We start from the raw sequence: 25,097 nt of genomic DNA on the forward strand, positions 1-25,097 counted from the left end.
TTTAGATGATTCTCTATAGAATGGACGGTTCACTTTAACCCATTTAGAATGGGTACACATTTTGGGTATCATTATTGTATGCTTTAACTATTGAAAAATAGCAGATATACAAGCTCACAGCGCGGCACCGAGTGCCGCGCTGCGAGCTTGTAGATCTGCTATTTTTGAAAAATCGTGAAAATTTGAATTTTGACCAGATTCTATAAGTGTCTTTTGAATCCTTCTAAGATCTTTTTAAAACCCTATGTTTCTATGTCAGCAATCTGGCCGGCCATCGTCAAAGAAAAGATCCTTTCCACTTAACTGGAACTCAGTTAGTCTGTTCTTGAGAGACTACTATGTCAGTGGTTCTCAAACCTTTTCATGTGAAGGACCCTCAAAATGATATTTATTTGGCCGCGGACCCCCATCTCAAAATATTGTTCCAGGGACCACCCAGAAGCAAAATTTTAGTTACAAACGTTTGCTTTGAAAATACATATATTCAAAGATTTGCACACATTTTCACGACTTTTTCCAAAAATAGCAGATCTACAAGCTCGCAGCGCGGCACTCGGTGCCGCGCTGTGAGCTTGTATATCTGCTATTTTTCACTGGTTAAAGCATTCAATAATTCTTGGCCTAAATGGGTTAATAACCTTGTTTTCATGTGCTTGTGTACGGTGGCGTAGCAAGACAACGCTGGGCCCCGAAGTGGGGTGGTGGTCAGCCACAGAGCTCCACAGAAAACTATCTGTACACAGACTATATTTATTATTTTATTTTACCAATATTGTCTCTGGGCCCCAACCCAACGGCGTCCGATGAGTGTGTCTGTGGGTTTTATAAATGTTGAACCAATGAAACGTATTAACTGTAGCTTGTAATAATAATTACATTGGATGAAATGGAGGAACACAAGTTATTCTCTCCATGTGTGAGGAAAACTTTTGCATCAAATCTTCAGCAAAAGCCTTTCTCACAATAACAGAAAACTGAAATGCCCTCGAGGGACTCCAGTCAACCATAAAGGAGTTTAAGTGGTTAAGAAATTTGTCTAGAGTTAATTAAGGTTATGGTTACGGTTAAAAAATAATTCAATCAGATGTCTTATATACACAGTGTATCACCTATAGTGGTCGCTTGACAATCACGTTCTTTTGTGAATATAAGCTAGGAGGACGGTGGGACCAGAGAGACAGAGAGGGACAAGTAGCTGAAAAAGAGGGTGAGAGAGGGTGAGATTGATTGATTGAACTCTGCTTCTCTCCATCGTTCATATGCTGCATCCCACTGAGCTCGTGGGTTAGATGCCAAACCACGCCCTAATCAACGCTGCCCTGAATTTAATGAGGCAGCCACAAATGTGAGCCAAATACCCTCTGGTCACGAAACTGGACAGCCTCACAAGTGCCCCTCGTATGAGCTTAGCTCAATCACCACGTTTGGGTAATTATCTGTTTCAAAGGACATGCAAAGTGAAATGGCAAGACGTGGAGCTTTGATTCTACAGTAAAAAATCCTATGTGTTTTTTTGTTTCTTACTTTGAATGTAAAAATATATCTAAATAGACCTTTACGGTTCCATTTGGTTCCATTTATACTCTCAGAGTTGCAAATGGATAAACACTGTATAGCAAAGTGTGACACAGCGTCTCTGAGCAGTCTTTATTTCTTTTTAATTCAGTTATGGAACTTGTGCTGCAGTTCTTGGTTTCCATAACCTTGATGAGATTGTGTGTCATAGGAACATTAATCTATGTGAGGTCTATGGGACTCACAATAATGCTGACTATATCATTTGCAGTGAAATTATGTGCCTGTCATTCAAGAGCGATTCAGGATTCAAAAGGATTTATTTGTCACTCACTCATATAACAAAAATGATGTTGGTGTGACAGGTTCCGTGCTGTGCTAACCACAGCAATACAAAAACAAGTAATAAAGAGAATACTAAGAGAAGATTAAAGATGAAAGTGTAACTAAACTAGAAAAGATGCAATTGGAAATTGCAAGTGTGGTTGCCTATTTGTTGCCCAGAATGTGAAGCTTGACTATATAATAACAGTAAGACACCTAAGGGCGAAAAGCGACCTCGCGCCATGTCTTGGCCATCTGGCCAGTGATGTATATTGGACCAGTTACGCATATATGGAGACCCCTGGTACCCTTAGATATTCACAGATATGGGCTTAATATTGATGACATCACGGATCTCCATATATGGGCATAAAGGGGATTTGGTTCCCCTGGCATCACAGGGATCTTCATATCTTCATATATGGGCAGAAAAGGGATTTGGTTCCCCTGGCATCACAGTGATCTCCATACATGGGCATAAAAGGGATTTGGTTCCCCTGACATCACAGTGATGTCAGCGCGTGATGTCAGAGCGTGAGAGTCAGCGTGATGTCAGAGCGGCAAACCCATAGAAGGTAAAAAAGCGTATACCGACGGACGGACCGATATGGACATGATGTTGCCATTTCTCATAGTAAACTGGTACCTTCGGTCGCAATAAAAATTAGGTTTGCAGTATGGTGGGAAATATACAGAATATCATTGTTGCTGTTTGTTACCTGCAGCAATACCTATTCAGTGCCAAAACAGCAGCAGTAGATGCATTATACCAGTGACATGCCTACAGAGTGGGCTTTCTGGGGTCGTTACCACTTCAACTCATATACACACACCGACACAAGATCAGCATTGTCTCATTTGTGTTATGCTTGTAAACCCATGTTGGACTATGATGGTCTTCTATGTACGGCACATGCATCAGTGTCTTTGTGTGTTAGACACGGCTTGTCATGCTTCTGCGAGGTTCAAATTGTAAACTCCACACTCAACACTGAGTCTTATTATGCTCACAGTTTCTGGACATTCTGGCACCCCAGGCGTGATTTCCATTGTGAAGTGGCGTACATAAATGTGTTCTACTGTACGTCTCATGTCCTAAGCATGATCGCCAAGGGGGGATATGTGTTTTATAATTGTCCAACTGAGTGGTAGAAACGCCTCTGCAAAACCTGAGACAGATGCTTTTAAAAATGGCCATAAAATCTTTTTTACTTTGGTTTGCTTTCATCCTAATCTTTACTCTTCTTCTTCTTCTTTACTATTCTTCTTCTTTACCTCATATCTGCACATTTCATGATTTTTGGATTTCACTTGAAATGAGGACAACAGGCTATGCTGCACATGGTCAGACTGTCTGCAAGATCGTTCTGACACTCATTTTGTAAAAATAATGTCAAGTGAATAGAAACCCGATTTTGTTCAGTTTCAGTAAGTGGCAAAATGTTTAAGCTCAAAAACCTCCTATCTGCATTGCCTTGTTGATTGCTAAATGCTAATTATTGGTGTCAGGTGGTGAAACTTATACCAAACCAAGACCTGTAGAATGTCTTGATCTCAAAAGGAGCATAATTAAGTGCTGTAAAACGTGTTACTTAACAAAAGAATCGCCTAACTATTCCTAGGTAAAAACCACCCATCTGCATGCTGTCGACTGCAGATAGGAGGTTTTTACCTAGAAATAGTAGAAATAGTAGATAGGGGGTTTTGGTGTTGAACACACATTTTTCTTTTTCATTTTCCCAACAAAGTGAATTTTTCAGATAGGAGGTTTTGCATTTTGGCCATCGCTATGTGTTTATAAAAGTACTGACCACAAGGCTTTATGTTGCCAGAACTTCTTTATGCTTTCTGTTCCAAAAGCTCCATACTGTACTGAGACGGCAAAAAGGCACTTTCTGCAACCTTTGCCTAGAAAATGTTCAGGAATGATTTAAAAGTTGCTGAATTAATCTTACTAAATGCTTTTAAATGAATTAGAACGAAAGATCTCCGGGCAGCGTCTTTTGGATGTCATTGTTTGAATTAATGTTTTACTCGCCAATATTGCAATTTGCTCTAAGTTTACTGTAACTCTATTTTGTTTTATCTTCCTGGAACTACTAAATTATTTGTTAGTATTCGTGCATGCTGCTGCCTGTCTTGGCCAGGTCTCCTTGAAAAAGCAAATCTTGATCTCAAAATGGTCTTTTTTTTCCTCCATGTTAAATAAAAGAGAAAGGGAGCATTTTCGGGAAAATTGCTTTTACAGCTTCACCTATAGCTGATGGCTGCTCATACGGCTTTTGGTGTTAGGGGGGACACTTCAACTGGGGCATTAACGAAAAAGTCGACAAGTCGACTGAGTTGACTTCATTACACAAGTCGACTTCCACCGAAGTTGGAAATAAAAAAATCTTTCTTTCTATCATTATTTTTGCTCCATGCGTGCGTCTGTACAGCATTCAAACACTTATTGTCAAGGACGGAATGATACAATATTACAGCGCTACATTACATTCGGTATGACATGGTTCTATTGTGAACATAGCAGATCTACATGGTGTGAGCATGTAGATCGGCTATTTTCACAATTTCTGCCTCTACATATTTGACATATTTGACAATGTTTAATTTGTCATTTTAGAGGTATTAAAAACTCCTTAAAAGGCACTTTTTTAGAAATGTGAAGATACCCTCTATATACTTAAACTTTATAAAATAATTGGGGGGGGGGTCGTGTGTGATGTGATGACGTCGTCAAACGATAAAGTCGACTCCAACTCAACTTTTTACTGAGTCGAGTCGACTTGCAAAAATCACAAGTCGTTAATGCCCTAACTTCCGACATGTGTACTGGGTGAGATGGAGGTTGTACGTCTACCTTCCGTTTCCCCAACACTTTTACTGTGTGCCATCAAATAACGCAGAGACGCCTCACAGATAATTACAGTAATGGCGTATTCATAAACAAAAAAACACCACTGTGCTCCAGTAAGCCACAAAATTGAAATTATATGGGCTCTGCAATAACAACACAGAATCCAAGGCAAACGTCCCACAGAGATCTTATTTGCATCTGTTTATGCTTTTTCATAAACAGAAACTATTCGTTTTCACTGTGGTCCATGGAGAAGCGATCCTGAACCTTTTGGTTAAATATAAAGAGATGTAGCGTTGAGTGTGTGCATTCTCGCGTCCACACTGTCAAATCTGCAGATCCCTGCCTAATAAGCCTTATATACACTATACTTGCCCTCTATAATATTATTATTATATATAATATAGAGAGTGGATGGCCCCGCCCCCAGCTATTCATTTCAATGCAAGTGCTCAGTGGCGTTTTGAAGCACAGTAGGGCTGGCCGCTTCAACTTTCTACTGTGGTTCTGGGGGCTTGGGTACAACGTCGCAAGTTGGTGATTTTATTTGTCATGTGCGGTCCAGCCCAATGGAATGTATGGAATGCATATGCTGATAAAAACATATTTCCATTTTAAAATATTCTTTTATGCTCCTTTTAAGTTGGGAAGTATTGCGTTGTTTTTTAGTTAGCAATTGCATTCCATATATTCCATAGGGCTGGACGAGGCGTTGTGAGCTTGTAGATCGCGGCTATGTTCAGCAAAGACATTTGGTGTAGAGGGGAAAAAGAGCAGACTAAGTACAGAGTGAAATGTCAAGTTATGTATTGACGATTCAAGTGGTTAAATATCTGAAAACACAAATTGACATGAATCCAAAATACACCGATGATTGTGCTGTCAACCAATGAAACTATAACGGACTCTATGAAAAGGTTGTTGGGGGTCGCTGCTTCATCGCTCTCTCAACTAAGTGGTCCTTGGCCTGAAAACGTTGAAGACCCCTGGGTTACATCTGTACCCTCTCAGGGTTAAAGGAGAGTTAAGTCAGGACTGAGGTTACTGTGCATCAGGTCCGTGCTGCAGTGTGGCTAATCCTTGGTTTGATGAGTGTGCGACGACGATGCACAGCACAGCGCACACCGCCGCTGCAGGCCAGGACCACGGTCTGATGTGTCAGAGCCTCAGGGGGACGGTGTGCGCCTCAAACACGCCGAATTTCACACTGAATTAGGCAGAGCAGCTGGTAGCGGGGAGATATTGATTTTCCGACAGACGCGAGAGGGGACCGGGGAAACATTTCATCCAGGCAAGAGCCGGGGAGAGACAGAGAGAGAGGGAGAGGGAGGGAGGGAGAGAGAGAGAGGGGTGGGAGAAAGAGAGAGATGTGGAGAAGAACAGTGGATGACGTTTAAAAAGAAAAAAAGTGTTGAATGGAAGAAAAGTCTAGGACAAAACCTGGGCCGACTGACTGGGCCGTGTCTGAAATGCTGGAGGGCTTGGGATTTGTTACCTAGTTTTAGCATATAGCTTAATCCCATAACTTCACGTCTTGTCTAGCGTTCCCTGTAAATATGTGGTCAGTCTAAAGGTCTTTGCACACTGCTGCGTTTTTTCGGCCGAATATAGGAGCAAATTTCGGAGCATGTAAATAAAAAAGTCAACCTCACGTAAATAGCTTTAGTTAATAGGTTAAACTTATCCAGGCTGACTGACTGGAACCAACGATACCAACGAGGGTATGCACGAATGGCTACTGAGTGGCAAAAAAATACTTTCTGGCCTTGACAGCCCATACTGTACATCCAAACAGAAAAGTCAGGAAAGTGATGGAATTAAACAACGTTAAACTCACTTTGCCACTCGATTTGCCATTCACTTTATGCATGCGCATACCCTCTATTGGAAATATGTACGCGACTAGTTCATTATGTCAACCAGGCCAACCAACCAGTGGTTACTTTCTACATCCCATAGTCCCATAGAGTGATGATTGCACTGTGATTGGTTAGTTCGTTCTTAGGCAACCGGCCAATTAATGAATGATACACTACATCCCATAGACCGAGGGACGATTGCTCTGTGATTTGCTAGTGCACTGTAAGGCTTTAATTTCCCTTCGGGGATTAATAAAGTATATCTAATCTAATCTCATCTCATCTCATTTATCTTTGTAGGGCCTGTTGTGCAGTAGTTCAGCCAAGGAGACTCTAAGCTTTTGTTTATCACAGAGAAATTCCAATCCCGTGCAAAAGGATAATATTTCATCTCACACTGTGCTTTCCCCCTGCATCTCAGAGCATTACCTGAGTCTCACACTGCTATCTCCTTTATATATATATCATCTGCTACTTGCAGAAAACGGTCCTCATCCTTGTTTAACTAACAGTACACAAGCACTTAGAAGCAGAGTGTTATTAGCCTCACTGCTGGTGATGCCAATATTTGCCATCACCAATCACCAGTACTAATTTACCCATTCAGAACGGGTACACATTATTGTGTATTATTATTTTATGCTTTAACTATTGAAAAATAGCAGATATACAAGCCCCCAGCGCGGCACCGAGTGCCGCGCTGCGAGCTTGTAGATCTGCTATTTTTGAAAAATCGTGAAAATTAGAATTTTGACCCGATTCTATAAGTGTCTTTTGAATCCTTCTAAGATTTTTTGAAAAACCTATGTTTCTATGTCAGCAATCTGGCCAGCCATCGTCAAAGAAAAAGGTCCTTTTCACTTAACTGGAGCTCAGTTAGTCTGTTCTTGAGAGACTACTATGTCAGTGGTTCCCAAACCTTTTCATGTGAAGGACCCCCAAAATGATATTTATTTGGCCACGGACCCCCACCTCAAAATATTTAGTTCCAGGGACCACCCTGAAGCAAAATTTTAGTTACAAACGTTCGCTTTGAAAATACATATATTCAAAGATTTGCACACATTTTCACAACTTTTTCAAAAATAGCAGATCTACAAGCTCGCAGCGCGGCACTCGGTGCCGCGCTGTGAGCTTGTATATCTGCTATTTTTCACTGGTTAAAGCATTCAATAATTCTAGGCTTAAATGGGTTAATTCTCTGAATTAATCAGCGTTCAGGATTTAGCAGTGTAATTCAACTTTTTGAATTTACACACACAATGTTTAAAGACCATGTTTAGCCATGTAAAAGGTGAGCTGAACATCTGGGGTATACAGCTGGGACAACCATTATTCTAATTTGGGTCAAAGTGGCGTCATCTAAAATGTAGTCACACATTCTGAAAAGGGCACAAAGTGTTTAATGTGTGAAACAAGCTGCTGCATATTGACTGAAGCTGGAAGATATTTTTCTGCATGATGTGGGTCTGCTCAAGCGCAGACAGAAAGGGAAATGTCAATAAATACAAAGCCACGCTGAGTGATCTTGTAGAGAGAGATCCCACAAGAGAACCTGCTGACGCCGTTTGGTGGCGCGTCAGCAGGTTTTTTTTTTTTTGTTGTCTTGTGACTTCAAAAAGGACAAAGAAATGAAGTGATTTTTGCGCTTTGTGCTGTTCAGTCTCAGAGTGCTGCCTTGTTCCCATCGTAAAATGATTTATTCTTTTGTGGCAGAGCTTCTAGCTGTAAACTAGCCAAGAAAGAAGCTCATCTGATTCCCATCCTCTGATTGCGACCGTAGGGAGCAGTTAGTATCAAAACCGCCACCTCATGTCAGTGAGTGAGTCAGTCACGCCTCATGTCACGCTCCATATATGGCCATTTAAAGACTACCATTATTTTGCAAGTGTGACTAGTGTCACGGCAACCACACAATTCATTCTGTCCTGTCCTGGTCCCTTTTATGCCCATATATGGAGATCCCTGATGTCATCAATATTAAGCCCATATCTGGGAATGCCCATGTATGGACAAATTATGTCCGTTTCATAATAACCAATGTGGTTGCTGCAAATGAATTTTGTCCTTGTCTCTTTTATGCCCATATAAGGAGATTTTATGCCCATATACAGTACAGTATGGAAAACGCTTCTCGCCCTTAGGGCGTCTTACTAGTACATTGTCACTGTGGCCTATTGAAATGGCCTAAAGCAGGTGTTTCCAAGGACCAAGGACCCCCAAATAGCCATATAGCCTCTGGATGTGGCCCGCTCATCTGCTTATTTTCTTTAACAAATACCGGTAATCACACACCCAACATAGGGTACATTTATGTTCCTCCCCTTTCCAATATAGGCCCCTTGGCCCCCTACTTTAAAAGCATAGTGATCTGAATGTACTGGGATGTTTACAATACTCATGGTGACCAACAGAACAGGACCCATTTGTGGGTCATGGACCGATTTTTATGGGTCACGACAAGTAAAAATCTAAATTATTTTCCTACACTTAGAAAAATATATATTTTAAACGTTTTCTTATTTCTAAATATATATATTTTTAAATAATGTTATAAATGTTAAAACAAACAAACAAACAAACAATCCCGTGAATAATTCAAACTATAATAATTAAGAAGTAGTGAAAATAGGCGATCTACAAGCTCGCGACACGTTGTGTGCTTGTACTGTTTTCACTAGTTTGTGTCCCGGGCAAACGTCTAATTTCTCTTTTGGGTCTTGAGCTAAAAAGTTTGTGAACCACTGGTCTAGGACAGCCAAACTGTAGGCTCTGTTCAGAGTGGTTTGTGAGCCCAGGTTCTGGGAAAGCACATATACAGCAGGTGAATGTATTTTTATGCCTTATGTAAAGAACTTAGTCACCAGCGTCCTAGACAACCTGATATGTGCTATTACAGTATGTCCCAGGACGCTGGGATATAGCCAATTGCCAGTACCCATTATCATAGTAAATTGGACAGTCTATGTCGTCAGTATGTCATATTGATGACATCAGGGATCCATATATGGGCTTTATGGACTTAAAGATATCCTTGGAGATCCACCGCTCCGAACCGACTTCACACCAGACGCGGCACCTCTCCCTTGGGTCCTCATCAAGACATGTAGCACGTTTGAAGCCGATGTTGCAGCAGTTGAATGGTTCTCGAGATTTCACACATGCGGACATGCTTTCACCCACGCAGACATTCTGTGCATGTATAGTTAACTTATAAAACATTCAGCATCAGCACTTTAACTGACCTTGACCTGATTATTCACTGTAACTAGAATATGTAGTGTGCATGTACATGTTTTTTCAGTGAAGGCTAATGGCGGGTCAGACTTACTTTGCCACTGCAGGGTTGCTGCGAGAGCTCTGAAGAGCACCAAAGGTGAGCCCCTAACTTACAGGATTTACAGCGCAGACCCTGCTTAGAGTTCCCTGCAAAGACACAGACAAGACACAGACAATACACATTACATCATCAAAGACCTCTCTGAGAGCAAATCTAAAGTATTAAGGCTTCAAAGTGCCAAACTGATGATGCTATGGCTTCAAGTGCCAAAATGCATTGTGAGAATCTGCTATTTTCTAAATGTTTACCCCAAAATAGGGATAGCCTGGCATGGCCAGACTTAATATCAATCCGTAGATATTAGTCTGGACTCTGGAATCTCTGTGTGGAACCTGCATTTCCAAGGGTGGATAAAAAAATACCTCTGGTGATAATAGTGGGCCCTGATTGGTGCCCCACAACTTCGAGGGCAACGAAATCCAATCACAACCAAGCGGGGCCAGACCTTTTTTTTTTTTTTTTTGCACTGGCAGATTCGTCTGCGTTTCCAGGCTAGAATAGGGATGCTAGGTTTCATATTAAGTGAGAAAGTATAGTATCCTAGGCTGGCTTGTGTTCTTCTCCGTGGCGTGCACGGGTGACCTACCCTGGATCATGTGTTTGCATCTCTGGCAGCAGGTGGGCCGGCGGAACACGTGCTCCTGGAAGCAGTGCGTCTTGGCGGGCTTGGCCAGCACCGTGACGGTCAGGGACTGCGAGGGGCTGACGGAGGGCGAGTGCGACGACGACAGCGAAGGGTTGGGGCTGAGGGACGGCGAGAGGGAGGGCGAGCGCTCGTAGGCCAGCGGCGAGTCCGAGACGGGCATCGGCGACGAGGGCAGAGGTGGCAGGGGCTCGGCGATGAGGGTGGGGGGGAGGCGGGACGCGCTGTTGTTGCGCTGGAAGAAGTTGTCCATGCTCTTGCTGCGCATCACAGACTTGAAGGACAGCGAGCGCTTCAGCCTCTGCAGCTGTAACGAGAAGGGGAGACACAGGGGCGTCACAAGGGGGGGAAAAGTGGGACTGAGTTACTAGGCCCCAAGGTGGAGGGGCCTTCATTATGTTATACTTTAGCTATTTAGCAGATATACAAGCTCACAGCGCGCGCTGCGAGCTTGTAGATCTGCTAATTTTTTAAAGTCGTGAAAATGTGTGCAAATCTTTGAATATATGTATTTTTTTAAGCAAACATTTGTCACTCACATTTCGCTTCTGGGGGGGTCCCTGGAACTAAATATTTTGAGATGGTGGTCTGACTGTCCGAGGCCAATTACATATAATTTTGGGGGTCCTTCACATGAAAAGGTTTGAGCACCACTGACATAGAATTAGAAACATAGGTTTTTCAAAAAGCCTAAGAAGGATTTGAAATATTCAAAGATAATCACGATTTTTAAAAAATAGCAGATCTACAAGCTTGCAGTGCGGCACCGAGTGTCGTGCTGTGAGCTTGTATATCTGCTGTTTCAATTGTTAAAGCAAAAATAATGCGTAATAAATGTGTTCCCAGTCTAAATGGGTTAAACCCCCTCCCCCTATAAAGAAAATTCATGGGGGGCCCGCAGTGAATCCTTGTACCCAGGGCCCAGGATTTGGTGCGACACCCCTGGGGGAGATACAGGCCAGTTTGTCTGGTGGACTCTGGAAAACTGAATCGGAAGCACTTATTGCCAAGTATGATGTTCATCCAAGGAATTGTCCTTGGCATCTGGTGCACTGACAACCTAACAGAAGACGTTTAACAGTTGATGCAAGACTGCTGACAAGATACTGTATATCCATAAATCACATTATAGTGAAGCACTGCATTGTAAACACAGGCATTCAGACTAGAAGCTGTTGGATCCTTGTGTTTGAATGTGCACACCAGCTATTTGGCAGTGATCCTCAACATTTTTTTCAGTTTGACATACACTTTTTAGATACAGGCTCAGAGTGTCCATTTGGTCCCCTGGTGGTCCCTTGGTGGTCCCCAGAACCCACGTTTACAAGCAGGCTCTATGCTCCAGTCCTATTTACTCCACCTGTCCTCATCATAGACCAGGGGTCTTCAACGTTTTCAGGCCAAGGACCCCTTAGTTGAGAGAGAGATGAAGCAACCTACAACCTTTTCAGAGATTCCATTTAGTTTCATTGTTTGACAGCACAATCATCAGTGTATTTTGGATTCGTGTCAATTTGTTTTCAGATTTAACCACTTGAGCCGTCAATACTTAATGAACTTGAACTTTTACTCTGTACTTAGTCTGCTCTTTTCCTCCTCTACAGTCTACACCAAACCTCTAGCCGGTAATACAGTATATTAAAGGATACCTCTGCACTAAATAACATCTAGGCTCATTTTCCAACTTATATTGATCCCAAGTGACTGTCCATAGGGTCTATTATGCAGAATTGCCCCTGTCGCCCTGGTTAATAACATCTGTTTAGCAGACTATGGCGGCTGTACCAGGCCAATGGGAGTCAGAGCCTCAAAGGTGGGGGTGGGTCTAACGAGACAAGCAAATCAGGGACCCGTTCAAGCCTTGAACCACTTTGAGGAAGTGTAGCGGTTTATCTCCTCGGCTGCTTACAGTCAGCCATGTTAATTTGCGCTGTTATTTTAATCTTTGATATGTTAACAGCCCCCCGTCTGAAACGGCCGATGTGAATGGTGTTTGATCGATACGCGACGCGAGCACTCATCCTCGCATTGCAGCTCAAACAAGCATGCACAGGCAGGTCCGTGTACTTTTAAAAGTTTGTTTTTGTATTTATTCTTAAGAACATCAGTACAGTATGTGCACAATCACTCTGAACTCTGTGCGGACTCGCACGCAGCCGGCAGTCAAACAAAACCTCTCCCAACAAACCCCTCCCCTTTGAAATCGATTACAATGCATGGAGACAATGTCAGACTCAAGCTCCAGCGCTGAGTGTGAAATCAGGCTAGGGCTACCCGGGTATTTCTGCCTAATAGACCCCAAGGACAGTCATTTGAGATCAATATAAGTACGAAAATGAGCCTAGATGTTTTTAGTGCCTTTAAATATGATATATAAGTCATAAAGTTAGGCCTCTGGACATCTCTGTCCTTTAGAGTCTAAAGGACATCCAATCTCAATTGTCTCCTGGAGATTAAGAAGATTCTTCATAGTATATAATGACAGAGAAGTGAAGTGTGTTCAGAGAAGTGTACTGTACTGTATGTCGACGTACGTTCACGTATATATTCCCGTTCCACAAATCCACTCGGACGGTAATAGTGGCAGGACCTGTCACTATGAGCCGTCAGAGTGAAGGTGTAGAGTGGGAAATTGTTAATATTTCAGCCAGGGGAGGCGAGGCCTGTCAAGCAGAGAGAAAGGTCTGTCTGGTGAGTAGAGTTGTTTTACACTAGCAGTGTCTGAACTGGACTCCTCTCCATCCTCTGACTTGCCCTGCTTGCCATGACAAACTTGGCATATGCTCAGCTTTCCTTTCTTTTTTTTTTTGTGAACCACAAAACTTGCCATCCCAGGCGAATTCCATGCAGAGTCAAGTCAATACCCCTTAAAATTCACATTTGATTACTTTTATTGAGCGGCTGCGCACCTTGGCACTTGATGCATTGATGCACAACAAACACCAGTGTTTATCTTCCAACCTGCCTGCCCTCATCGCCGGTTTATACTGTGTTCGCTCTCTCCTGGCCTGTGCTCCTGGCCACCGTAATGAAACACTGTTAACGACAAAGGATTATGGGGAGTTGAGAGGCAATGAGCTTCCAATTTATGGAAAATAATGACAAGCTGTGGATCGTACATCAAGGCGATGTCCTGAGAAATGAGGGCGAGGGGAGTGGCGCCCCCCAGAGTAACTAACTACAGAAGAGTGTAACTTCCGTTTGGACAGAGAAGGTTGCCAAAGTACTTTAGGTCACCGCACTCGACAGTGATGCTATACTAATGTAATCTTTCTCAATCTTCTTCTGGCATCTCTTTTTAATTAAGTCTGTCTACTCTGTGTCTGCATCTCTTTCGTCTTCAAATGAATGTAAGATGAAATTAAGCATTGGGGAAACTGGGTTGTTAAAGGGATATTACACTTTCAAAAAACTTTTTGTCATTGTATGGTCTAATCAGGCTTGTATGAACACCCTGAACAGTTTTTAGTTTTCTTCATTCAGTATTTAGATATTTGATGTAAATGTTATCTGGCCCTCCCATAACGTTTTTCATGTATTTTTAATAATTCTTTGTGAAAATGGAAAAAATTAAATACAATAAAAATATATAAAAAATACATGAAAAACTTTATGGAAAAAACACGGCCTGCTCACGTACTAGGAGGGTATTATGAGTCACCAGAAAAAATAATGGGTATTTTTAATGAATCTATCATGGTTAAAATGGAGTTTGAAGTTACAATGAGTGTGTGTGGGGAGAGGCATGGGCGTGTCGGGCCTGGTAACTTTTACATCAAATATCTAAATACTGAATGAAGAAAATTAAAAACTGTTCAGGGTGTTCATACAAGCCTGATTAGACCATACAATGACAAAAAGTGTTTTTGAAAGTGGAATATCCCTTTAAAGCAGCTAACAAATAGATACAACACGTCACATAGTTCACTGGCCTCATTCAAAACAGCCTTGAAAATGTACCCCCACCCTTTTACTTGACCCCCACCCGTTTTTTTCTACCCTGCACATAGTGTTTTTATACTTGTGATGTTATTGAATGTTTTTTTTGGTGTAAATCGACATGCTCACAAAGCTCACAAATGTTTTGACTGTACTTGTGCTGTTATAGGGTAGAGTGGGGGAAAAGGCCCCCCTGGGGTAATAAGCCCCCCAGCTGTATTTGACTACAGAACTACAAGGTGGCAAAAATTTTGATTTCAGCACATTCCTGGCATCCTTAGCTCTTCATGGATACAACATTTCATTGTCTCACCTTAATCCAGGTCATAACTTTCTCAATCAAACACATTTAAGATAAACTGATCTAATTCTTTGTCACTGTGAAAATGTTCCAAACTCGGTGTAAATAAGTTGAACCTCTTCACTTATTTTTTGTATATCATTAGGAAGGCCTTATGATAAATTATCAACTTAAAAAAATAAAAAAATAAAAAAGGTTTAAGATTTAAGATGACACTCTTTGCAATGACAGCGTTGGGGTAATAGGCCCCCCCCTCGTGTGGGGTAAGAAGCCCCCGGAGGCTTTTTGCCCCATGGAGAGAATAACTGCTTATTTTTGGCAGAATCGTTCAGTTAATGATACAAACGTGAAAATTGGCATTAGCAGTTTCCATGGGTCACTTTGAAATGGACACTTTCAAGATGACAGACATTTTTCAAGATGGCTGACACCTAATTGGAGCAGTTATGTGATATAAAGGGTTATTTTACCCAGGGGGCAAACCCAGCCTTTTTTTGGGAAACCTGCATTTGCCCCGACATAAAAAGTTGTCCACCAGAAATATTATCTATGACCCAGTAGGATCACAACCTATATGGACAACCCGGTCAATTTGTACAACAAAGTCCAATATGGCCGCCTCAATATTAGCCCCTATTAGTTTTAATGGGGGGTGAATAGGGCAAAATTTTAAACTGAGGGATATTTCCACGAAACTTCACAGGTTGATCAATGGTATACATATGAACATTTTTTTTATTGCAAGTTTCCATTAAATCCAATATGGCCGCCACAATATGGCCGCCATAATGTAAGGACCCAGATTTTGCCTCTAACTTCTGAACCAGATGAGCTAGAAACGCAAACTTGGTGTCTATTTCATGGTGTCTGACCATGGGAGACTCAATGGAATAGCTAATTTTATTATTGGGTGTGTCTGGACCTTTATTGTGCATATTTGCAAGATGGTGGATTCCCAAAATAGAGCTTTAACATAATTTCTACCATGATTGTTGACTGCTTTTGCAAATACAAGCAATATGAATCCATTTGCTAAGATTTATGGCACAGAAGGGACTTATACCTGTATTATTCTTGAGTTTGCATGTTGTCAAAATGGCTGTAAACGAGATATTATATTTCCTGTCCGATTCTACTGTATGTAGTTGTAGCAATGACTTCAGATAAAATCAGAGACCAAAACAATGTATCTTAGAAATTATTTTTTTATTAAAAAAAATATAAAAAAAGAGAGAGATTATCTCAATGAAATGAATGCAACTGCCTTTTTGGGTCTTTCACACATAGACATGCCAACAACTTCAGCTTCAGGGAAATTATAATGAACACATGATTAAAACAGGCTGCATTATAATGCAAATAATTGCTAGTCACTATCACTGTCATGTGTACCTATCCTGCTGCATCTTGTCTCCAGTCCTTGGCAACGACACCCCAGTATAGCATGCAATTCCCTTCTTCGCACATGAACAGTTTTTCTGGCAGCCTTTGATACAGCTACATGATCTTGCCTTGTCCATTGATATAGGCCAGGCTGGCTCTGTAGATGGACAGGGGACTGCCTTCCCATGGCGGCAGCATGATATAGGCATCTATATCATGCTGCCACCCACCTCCTAGACCTTCCAGAGCTGTGGGTGAGAACAGAGCAGGATGCATATCTTCCTATCCATCACATGGTCTCAGCCCTTGGACTCGCACAGTGTCGTGCCCTGCCCTTTATTCACAGCCTGAGTGGCAGAGATACCACCAGCTATCCCTTTTTCACTGGAAAGAAGGCATGGTTCAAGACCAGCATGGGTCTAGATCTCCCTGCACTTCAGGAGTTTGGTGGAAATTCCTCTTATTCCCTCTCAGAGGATGTCAAGAATCAGGCTAGAGACCTCACAATAGCTGTATATGCATCAAAAGCTGACCATTCGGAGGACTTTGACCTGGCAAAGCTGAGAGTGTACAAGTTCCTAAATAACCGATCAACCCTGTTGAAGCTGCTGCCACCTACAGAAAATGCCTTTGGCCTGCACCTGAAAAGAGCTGCTCTTGCAGCCATAATAGATAAAACTGCACACATCGCGAAGCCAGACATCCCTTGCTTCACTGAATATGGATGGTCTCTCAGTGATGGGAAGGCAGTCCCCTGTACATCTACAGAGCCAGCCTGGCCTATATCAATGGACAAGGCAATATCATGTAGCTGTATCAAAGGCTGCCAGAAAAACTGTTCATGTGCCATCCATCCATCCATCCATCTTCAACCGCTTATCCGGAATCGGGTCGCGGGGGTAACAGTTCCAACTGAGACTTCCAGATTTCCTTATCCTGCGCAACTTCCTCCACTCCCTCTGGGAGTATACCGAGGCGTTCCCAGGCCAGTCTGGATATATAATCCTTCCATCTGGTCTTAGGTCTGCCACGGGGTCTCCTCCCAGTGGGACGTGCATCGAGGACCTTCCTAGGAAGGCGCTCGGGGGGCATCCGTACTAGATCCCCGAACCACCTAAGCTGACTCCTTTCCAAGTGAAGGAGCAGCGGTTCTACTCCAAGTCTCTCTCGGGTGATTGAACTTCATGTGCGAAGAAGGGAATTGCATGCTACTTGGGGTGTCGTTGCCAAGGACTGGAGACAAGATGCAGCAGGATAGGTACACATGACAGTGATAGTGACTAGCAATTATTTGCATTATAATGCAGCCTGTTTTAATCATGTGTTCATTATAATTTCCCTGAAGCTGAAGTTGTTGGAAAGCATGTGCATGTCTATGTGTGAAAGACCCAAAAAGGCAGTTGAATTCATTTCATTGAGATAATCTCAATTTGGGAATCCACCATCTTGCAAATATGCACAATAAAGGTCCAGACACACCCAATAATAAAATGACCTATTCCATTGAGTCTCCCATGGTCAGACACCATGAAATAGACACCAAGTTTGCGTTTCTAGCTCATCTGGTTCAGAAGTTAGAGGCAAAACCTATTTTCTGGGTCCTTACATTATGGCGGCCATATTGTGGCGGCCATATTGGATTTCATGGAAACTTGCAATACAAAAAATGTTCATATGTATACCATTGATCAACCTGTGAAGTTTCGTGGAAATATCCCTCAGTTTAAAATGTTGCCCTATTCACCCCCCATTAAAACTAATAGGGGCTAATATTGAGGCGGCCATATTGGACTTTGTTGTACAAATTGACCGGGTTGTCCATATAGGTTGTGATCCTACTGGGTCATAGATAATATTTCTGGTGGACAACTTTTTACGTCGGGGCAAATGCAGCACACCTTCCTTTGCCCCCTGGGTATTTTGGTGATACAAGCCTGAAAATTGGCATGAGTAGTCTCTGTGGGTCACTTGGCAATTAGCCTCGGAAACCCAGACTTACTTGGCAATTAGCCACCCACAGTTACTTGAAATTTCAATATGGCAGCCATTTTTCAAGATGGCCACCACCTTAGTGGAGCACCAAATAAACCATTATATCACTTAACTGCTCCACAAGGTGTCCGCCATCTTGAAAAATGTCCGCCATCTTGAAATTTCAAGTAGCTGTGGGTGGCTAATTGTCAAGTGACCCACAGAGACTGCTCATGCCAATTTTCATACTTATATCACCAAATAAACTATTATATCACATAACTGCTCCACTAAGGTGTCAGCCATCTTGAAAAATGGCCACCATCTTGAAAATTCAAATTCCTCTGACAATTATCTTGTCAAGTGACCCATGGAAAATGCTCATGACAATTTTCATGATTGTAGCACTTATTCTGCTCCAGGACATAGAAGGGGGCCTATTACCCCATAGAGGGGGGCCTATTACCCCAGTAGTGGGGCAATAGGCCCTTTTTACATGTTTTTCTTTTTGTACTATAAAATCAAATGTATCTAATTTTTCAACATGGTGCCCATATAGGTGTATTGGGTAAAGCATTGTTAACATGTACATACTGAATTAATATCAAAATGTATTTTAATTGGTCATAAAATAGACATTATCCTTAGGGGGGGCCTTTTACCCCACCTTACTCTACATTTCTGTCTAATGAAATAATCAATCGATCAATCAATCAATCAAATACATAAGTCTCAACACATTTTAAATCAATGTGAGACCACGCCACATTCTGAATGATCAAATCTTCAGAACCTGACAAAAATAGCTTTGCTTTGTGGACACCTGCGGTATTTGCTTGTATTATATAACCAAACAACAATTTTATATTAAAAACATACCCTTTCACCTCATGTTCTTCATTCTGTGTTTCGACGTAGATATTTTGTCTGAGGTAATTTGCCGGTGCTTCTAAATTTAGCAGAGAATGGCAGTGGCTAGAACGATCGAACACATCTGCCCCTTGTGAGTTCATGTGTCTCTCTGCATATATACAGTGTGTGAACTGAGAGTGTTGTACACGTGTGTCTCCGACTCTCCGTCTGAGGGTTTGCGTTCAACCTTCTGAAGCTAACACGCACCGTCTTTTCCGCAACACCTCTGGAGCTGTACAGTGACGCTCCGATGTGCACACTTTTTGCAGCAAACTCTAATCAATAATGTTGAGTAGCTTCCTCTTTTTTTTCCCTCCTGCCTTAAGCCACGGCTTCACAGCCACCAATTAGAGTGAGTGATGACAAGAGGTCTCTGTTGACCCATTAGTGGGTACTGGGTAGCCTACCTCTCACAAGTGTGTTCCTAGCAGGAGCCCAGTCAGTCCATGCTCTCTCTAATGGCCTTTTATTTTGGCTTGACTGCTGGCCCATTCAATTACGGAGGTTACTTTCCATTAGTTGATTTTCCTTCTTTTTTTTAATACCCTCCTGACCGTCTTCTTCTCTGTAGGAGCCCACCGGTTTAATCTGAGCCCTTAAAGAAAGAAAAAAAAAACCCTGTCTCACCACATTAACCCTGGTCTGCTGTTATACACGTGATAATTCTGAACATGGCTTAACCACCTGAACCCAATTCCGGGCATACAATGACAGAAGTAGAAAATAAATGAACAATCATCAAAAATAGATGAACTTTCACTGCAGATAGATGGAAATGTGATGAAAACAGATTAACATTTGGCCAAAATAGCAAATTGGCTATTTTTTTTTTTTACTATTCAATGTTTTTTCTTTATATTAAATATGCAGGATTTAAATGCGTAATAGTCTCGGTCAGGTAGAAACCTCGTATGTCCAAAACCTTTACTTTTTGGGATCCAAATTCAAATGAGATTTACAAGCTCAAAACACGTCTCTCTTCACGCTGTGCTCCGAGCTTGTAGATCTGATACCTTTGATACTTTTGTGTGATAGATTTTCGGAAAAACACAAGTCAGAATATGGAGATAAAAGGTTTCTGCAGACAGCGACGATATACAGTATATATATATATATATATGACTGACTGTATCACGCTGTGGAAATAGACCATCTACAATGCCTCGCAATGCATTGTGAGGGTTATTTTTGCCACGAGCAATTCCAATTATCATTCATTAAGTTGAGACACATTGCTGATTGCAACAACTGCACACCTTTACAAAACACAGCAAGTCTCAGCCGTTGACCTTTGTGAGATGATCCAAGCAAAAAAAAAAGTACTTTCATCATAGCTTCATTTTCGTCCAGTAAATACACCCTTCAAAAAATTGGCCAGTCCGCCTCGATGACTACATTTCACATAATGCCAACGTTCCTCAACCATACCCTCCTGTGCAAATCTCCATAATGCAGCTGTGCGTAAATGAGTGCAGTTAATCATGAACGCAATGATGAATGGCGGCCCCAGAAAATGATCTGGCAGCATTTTAAAGAGCAGAGGGGGTCATGACTTTTATATTGGCTTATCACAGCACAGTGAACATATCAAGGCTCTTTTATACTTTGTCATATAATACAACAACTATAAAATGACCTATTTTCAAACCAAAGAAAATGTGTTGCAGTCAGAGCGGTCGGGTGTCTGAGGCGCACACGGTCCTGCAGTAAAGGATAAATGAAGCCTTATTCAGCAATTCTCAAACATCCATTCACCAGCGCTCTCTCTCTGGTTTGAGCTGAAGCTAAGGGGATGGGACGATATGAAAATTTCACATCACGATTATTGTGACAAAAGAAATCGCGATTTACGATATTGTCGCGATAAGCAAAATCCATTATCTTGGGGGCGGAACATTCGCCAAAAAAATATCCGATCTACAAGCTCACAACGCGTCGCATCGCGACGCGTTGTGGGCTTGTAGATCGGCTATTTTTTGGCAAAGAAATTTGATAAAGAGTGAAAAAAAAAAATACTGTATCGAGTACGTATATTACAAGTACCTTTTACCAATTATAGAGGGTTTAAGTGGTATACCGGATATGCAGCTCGGCAAATAAAAGGTGAATCGATCCCAGTGCATGACGGAGGACGATATCACGATAAATTACATCTCCACGATACGATTATCATGAGTGTTTTATTTTATCGCGATAAACGATAATATCGCGTATCGTCCCATCCCTAGCTGAAGCCCAGCCAAAGAAAGACTCACAGGTTCTCTCTCTCTCTCTCTCTCTCTCTCTCTCTCTCTCTCTCTCTCTCTCTCTCTCTCTCTCTCTCTCTCTCTCTCTCTCTCTCTCTCTCTCTCTCTCTCTCTCTCTCTCTCTCTCTCTCTCTCTCTCTCTCTCTCTCTCTCTCTCTCTCTCTCTCTCTCTCTCTCTCTCTCTCTCTCTCTCTCTCTCTCTCTCTCTCTGTAATGCACAGAGATGCCACATGTGAGCCAAAGGATGCGTTAACTGCCTTGTAACTCCCTCTGGCCCTTTTCACACCTCGGCGTGACCAATTATTCACACAAAAAACGCAGGTGTACTGCAAGTGTTATAGCTGAGATGTGCACAGGGATGGTTTCAACGTTGATTGTTTAAACCACGTGGGATGCGGTTTCCGGTTTGGGATGCATTGAATCGCTGAATTGATCTGTAATTAAGTGCAGGGGCGTCACACAAGGGGCGCAAGGCGGAGGGGCCTTAATTATTTTATACTTTAGCTATTGAAAAATCGCAGATATACAAGCTCACAGCGTGGCACCAAGTTTAAGTGGTTTAAGTAATGAAAATGTGTGCAAATCTTTGAATATATTTACTTTGTGGGCGAACATTTGTAACTCAAATTCTGCTTCTGGGGGGTCCCTGGAACTAAATATTTTGAGATGGGGTTCCGTGGCAACATACATATAATTTTGGGGGTCCTTCACATGAAAAGGTTTGAGTACCACTGACATTTTTCAAAAATAGCAGATCTACAAACTCGCAGCATGGTGAGCTTCTATTTTTCAATAGTTAAAGCACAAAATAATGCATAATGTGTTCCCAGTTCCCCCTATATGAAGAACATTCATGGGGGGGCGCCCACAGTGAATCCAGGGCACAGAATGTGGTGCCACACCCATAATAAAGTGTAAATAAAATGGTCTCTCAATTCCTCTCAAACATTGCCAGTGAAGAATAGCATGCAGGTATGTTTTATGCTGGGAGCAGATGCAATCATGCAAGGACTGCTGCTGAAATAGCAGTAGTTCCTCTCTACAGGAGATAGAAGGTTAAGGATAGACAGAAAGGATGGGAATATGTTATTATGGTAAGCACTCAGATCAGGCCATTAGATTCACATCCAGCTACACTAATGCTGCATTCACATTACAAAAAGCCAAGCTAATGGTTTGCTTGGTAATTCAATGTATTCTCTATGCAAACCAGCTTTAAACATTTCCAAGCTTGTTTTCCAGCTTGGAAATTTTTAAAGCTGGTTTGCATAGAGAATACATTGAATTACCAAGCAAACCATTAGCTTGGCTTTTCGTAGTGTGAATGCAGCATAATGCTGCATTCACACTACAGATATATAGTTGAACGTTTTGCTTGCTTGGTCAATGTTATCTCAATGGAAACCAGCTTTAAAGATACAGGACACACACCAAACGAAGGTTTGGAAGCTTTAAAGCTGGTTTCCATTGAGATAACATTGACCAAGCAAGCTAAACGTTCAACTATATATCTGTAGTGTGAATGCAGCTTAAGACACTTTTTTTTCCATAAAAAGAAAGGTTAAAGAAAACATACATTTTCAGTTTCCAGAGTGTTTCCTTTGAATGATGGCATAGTTTTTGCGGGAGTGATAGATAGATAGATAGATAAATACCTTTATTATCCCAAGAGGGAAAATCCATCGCCCAGAGTGTATAGGGGGCCCACGCTTGCAGACACTCTCCACTAACACATTCACGTGGAATGGTTAGGCCTGTCACAGTTATTACATAACCGTCTAAACACAATATTATGATCTATGTTTATGTGTCATATCTGTGCACCTTCCGTTTACGAAGCCTAACAGAAATGTATTTTTTATTCATAATGTTCCGATGTTCAACACAATGAAACCATTAATTGCAATTATTACAATTAATCGTCAAGTAATTTCAAAATCGTGTGAACAGCCCTAGGAATAGTTATTGTGAACAATATAAGAGTGATACACAGTGATATAAAAGGTTATGACTTCAGTTCAAAGAAGTACAGAACGCACACCATTCCTTTTGAGTTGCCGGATGCAGGTAAAGATCTGAGAAGAAGCTTATGCGGCTATACTTTGATCTTCTCACAGTATGACTTTAAACACATGAACCCTACCTAACCTATTCTGGGGTGAACATTCGGTGAAAATAGATCTCCAAGCTCACAACGCCTCGCAATGTGAGGCGTTGTGAGCCTGTGGATCAGCTATATTCAGCAAAGAGATTTGGTGTAGAGGGAAATAGGCCCACTCTCCAGTGGTGGAAAAAATATGCCCTATCATTTAGGTTTTTACTTACGTAAAAGTATCAATAGATACTGCAATGTAGAAATACTTCGTTACAAGTGAAAGTCTGGTATTAAAGATTTACGGTAAAAGAACCATACACAAGTATTGTCGTCAAAATACATGTATAAGTAAAGAACCAAAAGTACTCAATATGCAGAATGTCCCGTTTTTACAACTTTTTAATTGTCTAAAATGTATAAAAATCTTTTGAAAATAGCAGATCAAAATGCAATGTAGTTTTTTTTTTAATAATAATAAAAATCAACTAAGTAACTAGTTAAGTAATTGTAGTGGAGTAAAAAGTACAATATTTGCCTCTGAGGTGTGGAGTAGAAGTACAAGTATTGAAAATTGGAAATACTAAAGTAAAAGTACCTCAAAATGATTCCTCAGTACAGTACATGAGTAAATGTACTTAATTACTTTCCACCACATAGGCCTACTGTATATACCGGTACTAACAGATTTAGTACAGAGCCCAGGCACGTGCACACATAGACATCAAAGGGGGCTTGAGACCCTGCCCTTTTATCCATCTGTAAAAAGTGCCCTTTGCAGACCATGAATGCAGTTTTCACTATGGTGAAAGAAATAGAAATGCCCTCTTTCCATGCCATACCTGAAGGCAGCATTCAAGATAATTGTCTTGTACAAACTCTGCTCACATCTCCACATTATGCTTATTTCAGTGTGGTATATCAAGCACCGAAAATAGCCGACCTCTGAGCTCACAACGCGTCGCAGCGCGAGGCGCTGTGAGCTTGGAGGTCTGCTATTTTCAACATTTTCACCAAAAAGGCCCTTTTAGAAATTTCAGCCCCTGCCTCTCTAACATTCTCTGCACGTCCCTGACAGAGCCCATTCTTCTATATATGGTTCAAGTGGTTATAATGCCCACATTATGGACAGAAAGTGGGTATTGTCTCCCCCCCCTCCCGGTTACCCCGCATGCCCCCTTGAAATGATCGCAGCCTAAAAGCGGTGCGCGGTGGAACGCCACCACTCGACACAGTATAAATCCCCAAAGCGCTCTCTTTTCTCCGCCCGTCTCTCTCTCTCTCTCTCTCTCTCTCTCTCTCTCTCTCTGCTAGATCTCTCTCTCTCTCTCTCTCTCTCCCTGCTAGATGCCGTCCAAGCTATTTCTGGCGCACGCGATGCTAGAGACCTAGCTGTCACTGTCGGGACAAGTGACGGCAATTAACTCAATGCAGAGCGAGACGGGGATATGGAAACACGCGTGTCTCTTCTTGGAAGATGTGAGGAAGAGGATGAGGGGGAGGTGAAGGGGCAGGATGAAGGTGAAGGGAAAAGGCAGTGGTGTAAAGTAACTGAGTGCATTTACTTAAGTACTGTACTTGAGTAACATGTTGAGGTATTTGTACTTTACTTGAGCATTTTCAATTTCCAATATTTTTACTTCTACTCCACTACAACTCGGATCCAAATATTGTACTTTTACCCCATTACATTTATTTGAACACTTTAGTTACTA

At 41.8% G+C, this 25,097-nt stretch overlaps 1 protein-coding gene across 1 annotated transcript in view; it reads right to left on the reverse strand.

Moving 5' to 3' along the window:
* The window catches only part of LOC308302662 (SH3 and cysteine-rich domain-containing protein 2-like), a gene marked incomplete at both ends in the record, with an annotated part of 80,811 nt that overhangs the window by 24,767 nt on the left and 30,947 nt on the right, over positions 1-25,097 (reverse strand). The window contains 2 exons of the mRNA XM_080746947.1: positions 9,887-9,981; positions 10,482-10,845. Of these exons, the coding sequence (XP_080603073.1) occupies positions 9,887-9,981; positions 10,482-10,845 (459 nt within the window). The remainder of the gene's footprint in view (positions 1-9,886; positions 9,982-10,481; positions 10,846-25,097) is intronic.

Source organism: Nannobrachium achirus (assembly GCF_963921795.1).
Source record: "Nannobrachium achirus genome assembly, chromosome: 18".
In the NCBI taxonomy this organism is placed as follows: Eukaryota; Metazoa; Chordata; class Actinopteri; order Myctophiformes; family Myctophidae; genus Nannobrachium; species Nannobrachium achirus.